This window comes from Nelusetta ayraudi, unplaced genomic scaffold (assembly GCF_046127955.1).
Source record: "Nelusetta ayraudi isolate G7.1 ecotype Tasmania unplaced genomic scaffold, CSIRO-AGI_Nayr_v1 ptg000063l, whole genome shotgun sequence".
Classification (NCBI taxonomy): Eukaryota; Metazoa; Chordata; class Actinopteri; order Tetraodontiformes; family Monacanthidae; genus Nelusetta; species Nelusetta ayraudi.
The window spans coordinates 1,878,051-1,882,626 of NW_027466113.1; the positions used below are offsets into that span (position 1 = coordinate 1,878,051).

At 53.6% G+C, this 4,576-nt stretch overlaps 1 protein-coding gene across 1 annotated transcript; it reads right to left on the reverse strand.

Annotated features, from left to right (window-relative positions):
• Nucleotides 1-538: 538 nt before the first annotated feature.
• fzd1 (frizzled class receptor 1) lies at nt 539-4,107 on the reverse strand. The gene has a single exon (XM_076040927.1). It carries the CDS (start codon nt 3,617-3,619, stop codon nt 1,898-1,900), a length of 1,722 nt encoding a protein of 573 aa, XP_075897042.1. The 5' UTR covers nt 3,620-4,107; the 3' UTR covers nt 539-1,897.
• Between the last annotated feature and the right edge of the window lie 469 nt (nt 4,108-4,576).

Here is a 4,576-nt window from a genome sequence, read left to right on the forward strand (position 1 = left end):
TGCTGCAGTGCCGCAGGGAGCCGCCAAGCGCTAAACAATACATTCAAAACAGTCCTGATGGGCGAGAGATCGGGCGGACGTCCAATTTGGAGAATTTCACGTGAGCGCCACATCGCAGGGAAGATCACAAGAAACACCTTTGTCCTTTCGCTGCTTACTGCGAGGCGAGACGGGAGTCTCTAAAGCTGAGCCGAGGGTCCGCGGGCTGAAGTGCACAGAGCCCACTGATCCCAACCAGACATCTTGCATATTCTTATCATTTACCTGCACGTTATTTCTTTCAGGCATTTCAGACTGGGACCAACGTCATGGCTGACTCTGAGCTGCAAGTCTTGAATCTCCAAATACTGTTTAATGTTATGTATATTTATATATATAGATGTGGAATTGCTTGTATTTTTTTTTTTGACATTTTCTTGCTCGATTGGCTATCAGGGGTTTGCTGATTATTGCTATAGATTTTACGCTGTTAAGAAGGGAACATTTGAAATCAAATGAATACGAGTGCATGGGACGTTTCGCTTCTTCTTTTCTCCCCCTGCTGACATTAGACATAGCAGACAGTGGTGTAAATCAAAGGCTCAATGGGTGTCCAACGGTCTTCGTTGGTACCGTTTATGTGAAACTGGCCTCGGCGCTTGTCTCGTTTTCCTCGGTGCTGCTGCTCTGACTGTATGTACTGTATGTACTGTGTGTACTTTCCTGCATGTTTGACCGGAGGTGCAAACAGGCCATTGTTGGCTCTATTTTTTTTGTGCTGTACACAAGTTGTTGAGAACAATAAACCTGCCTTCTTCTTTCCGTCCGAGCGCGTGAATCCAACGCTCTGCACTTAACAACAGCATGAGGTAAAATAGTCGCCTTGAACAAAGACAGCCGCAATGCTCTCTGCAGAGAGATCGTTGCTCTGCGATTTTAGAGCCTCACCCTAAAAATGCAAAAATGTCCAAACTGCCAGAGAAAAAGGTCCAACTGTAAAATACTTTTTTGTTTTTTTTTTAGGATGAAAACATGCAACAACAAAAAAAACAAAAAGAACAACAACAACAACAAAAAAACAAAACAAAAACAAAACAATGGTCTGGCTCTTCAACCTGGTTAGTTGTGTTTTTTTTTTTTTTTTTTTTCATGTGCTTTATTTGGAAAGGAATGTTGTTGCTGTCGGGGCCTGAGCTGCAGGCCGCAACCATCTGTCACAATGACTCACATTCACAACCTGTGCGCCGCCGCTTCTCGTCCCAGACTGCTGACATTTTCCCTTCAGACCCAGGCAACTGCTGCTCCACTGTGCAACACACACACACACACACACACACACACACACACACACACACACACACACACACACACCTGACACACTCACACGCGCGCACGCAGCGACTGCAGCTGGTTAATCGGGATAAGAGGGAGCCATGAGGAAGCACTTGGGTTTCACGGGACTCTGCTTAGAATAGAGGCGACCGCCGCTCGGTGGCACTTCACAGACCTGCTACACAAACACTGCGTGCGAAACGCCTCCACTTCTTGGCGTCCACAGTAATTCAGGTCATGGGATCCTCCACGGTTCGGGATGGCTCGTCGCGATGATTGAGTACAATTCCACTATGTCCAAAGTGTGAAAAAAAGGTGTTGTGTTTTTTTTTTGTTTTTTTTTGTAAAGAATTTTTTTTTCTTAAAAAAAGTCGTTTAAATACAAATATATAGTTACAAAAAAAATCTCACAAATGCGTATGTACATTTAAAAAAAAAAAAAACAGAGCAGGTTTCTCCTGCAAGTTCCAAGAGCAATTTGAAAGAGAGAAGAAAAAAAAAGGGAGGATTATCATTCAGTCCGTCGCTGAGCTGTCTGTCTGTCTGTGTGTGTGTGCGCGCGCGTGCGTGCGTGTGTGTCCGCGTCTCACACCGTCGTCTCGCCCTGTTTGCTGCTGGCCAGTCTCGTGTAGAACCTCCTCCAGGAGTTGAGCGTCTTGCCCGACCAGATCCAGAAGCCCGAGGTGATGCCCACGATGAGCGTCATGAGGTACTTGATCATGAAGACGGTGAAGTCGGGGCTGACGTTGGGGTGGCCGTGCGGCGGGCACGGCACGGCGTACGCCTTGCACGTGCGGCCCGCCCACGTGCGCTCCCACTGCTCGCGGAAGGCCTGCTCGTAGAAGTAGCAGGCGATGACCACGGTGGCGGGCACCGTGTAGAGCACGCTGAAGACGCCGATGCGCACCATCAGCTTCTCCAGCTTCTCCGTCTTGGTGCCGTCGTGCTTCATGATGGTGCGGATGCGGAAGAGCGACACGAAGCCCGCCAGCAGGAAGGACGTGCCCACCAGCAGGTAGACGAAGAGCGGCGCCAGCACGAAGCCGCGCAGCGCGTCCACGCTGCGCACGCCCACGAAGCACACGCCGCTCAGCACGTCGCCGTCCACCTGGCCCGCCGCCAGCACGGCGATGGTCTTGACCGCCGGCACGGCCCAGGCGGCCAGGTGGAAGTACTGCGAGTGGGCCTCGATGGCCTCGTGGCCCCACTTCATGCCGGCCGCCAGGAACCAGGTGAGCGCCAGCACCACCCACCAGATGGACGAGGCCATGCCGAAGAAGTAGAGGGTCATGAAGAGGATGGTGCAGCCCTCCTTCTTGGTGCCCTGCACCACCGTGCGCATCTCGTCGGCGCCGAAGAAGCGCTCGTTGCAGGCGGCCCGGTCCTCCAGCAGGAAGCCGGCGATGTAGGCCACCGACACCATGGCGTAGCAGCCCGACAGGAAGACGATGGGCCGCTCCGGGTAGCTGAAGCGCTTCATGTCCACCAGGTAGGTGAGCACGGTGAAGAGGGTGGAGGCGCAGCACAGCGCCGACCAGATGGCGATCCAGACGCGGGCGAACTTGAGCTCGTCCTCGCTGAAGTACATGACGCCGTGGGAGCGCTGGAGCTCGCACGGAGCGCCGCAGTTCTCCTGGCCCAGGAAGCGGTAGTTCAGGTAAGGGGGCACCCGCAGCGAGGCCGGGCACCGGAAGTAGTGAGAGGCGCCGGAACTGCCGCTGCCGCCGCCGCCGCCGCCGCCGCCAGGCTCGGCGAGGGCTCCGCGCTCCGTCGGGTACGGCGGCGGCGCCACGGCGGGACCGTCGTGCTCGGCGCGGTCCGACATGTTCTGGCCGACGCACAGCTCGCCGGCGCCGTGCACCGGGAACGACTCGCAGGCGAGGCTGTCGGGCCACTGGAAGCCGAACTTGTTCATGAGCGCCTCGCAGCCCTGGCGCGCGCGCTCGCACAGCGAGCGGCACGGCGGCAGCGCCTGCTCGAGCACGGTGCACACGGGCGCGTACATGGAGCAGAGGAAGAACTTGAGGTCCGCGGAGCACTGCACCTTGACCAGCGGGTAGAACTGGTGCACCTCCAGGCCGGCGTCCTCCTGGTTGGTGTGGCCCAGCAGGTTGGGCATGATGGTCTCGTTGTAGGCGATGTCGGTGCACAGCGGGATGGAGATGGGCTGGCAGAAGCCGTGCTCCGGGATCGACATGCCGCGGTCGCCGTACTGGCCGCGGACCCGCCGCACCATGCCCGCGCTCAGCCACAGGGTGAGCACGAGCGCCACGGGCAGAGCCGCGCGGGAGGGTCTGCCGCGAGCCATGGCGGAATGTTTGATTTTATATTATTATTATTGTTCGTATTTGATTAGATTTTTTTTCCTCCCCTTTTTTTTTAAATCCACACTTTCCCTCCCCACTGCGGCGTTAACTTGCGTTACCTTCACCAGGCAGCGGGCTACTTCCTTCAATTCGTCCTTTTGCCGCCTTCTTTTCTTATACAAAAAAAGAAAATAATACAAAATCTGCCTCTTCCTATGGAATTCCACAGTCCCTGTCCAAGTTGGTGGTTGGCAAAACAGCCGCAGGAGAAGACGAGATAACGTGGGAGGCTGGGGAGGAACCAAAACAGTAACAACAACCCAAAAAATAATAATAATAGTAATATCCAGGATTTTTCGCAAAACAACCGGGTCCTCGGAAGTTGAAAACCGCAGCAGACGAAGAAGAAGCGCACTCCTCCGGCGGAGGGACTGTTCCTGTGCTGCCGGCCGACACCGTGTCACTCTCTGCGGTTCAAACCCGTTTCTGCGCTCCCTCAACGTGCCGCTGACGTCAAGGTAGGGTCCATTCCGCAGCACATCCGGCGAGACATTTCAAAATAAAGGCTCTTAGCTCGCGAACGCGTCGAAGCCCCGTCGGTCTTTACCGAGGCCTTTTGTACGTTTCACACTTGAACGTGAACGAACTGAAAACCTGCAGTTCGCCGAATGATGTTGATCTAGATAAATGGACGGGGGCAAGTTTCATAGTTATCTTTAGAGAAGCACGTTTCACCTTTGGAATGACAAGTAAAACACATTGCATGTGTTACGTTTCTTTAAAATATACTTGTGAATGTATTGCGTCCCCTCTCAGCTACAGACCTCAATACTATAAATATACATCAATATTTTTGCTATGCGGCGCCGAAAAAAAGACCCTCAGCTTGCTACTGCAAAAACAACCCAGTTTAACGACGTTTTACTTTGTTAATTTCCTGTTTGCCTCTGCTGTATTTC

Coding starts and splice junctions, on each gene's coding strand:
- fzd1 (XM_076040927.1), bottom strand. CDS start 3,619: ATGGCTCGCGGCAGACCCTCCCGCGCGGCTCTGCCCGTGGCGCTCGTG.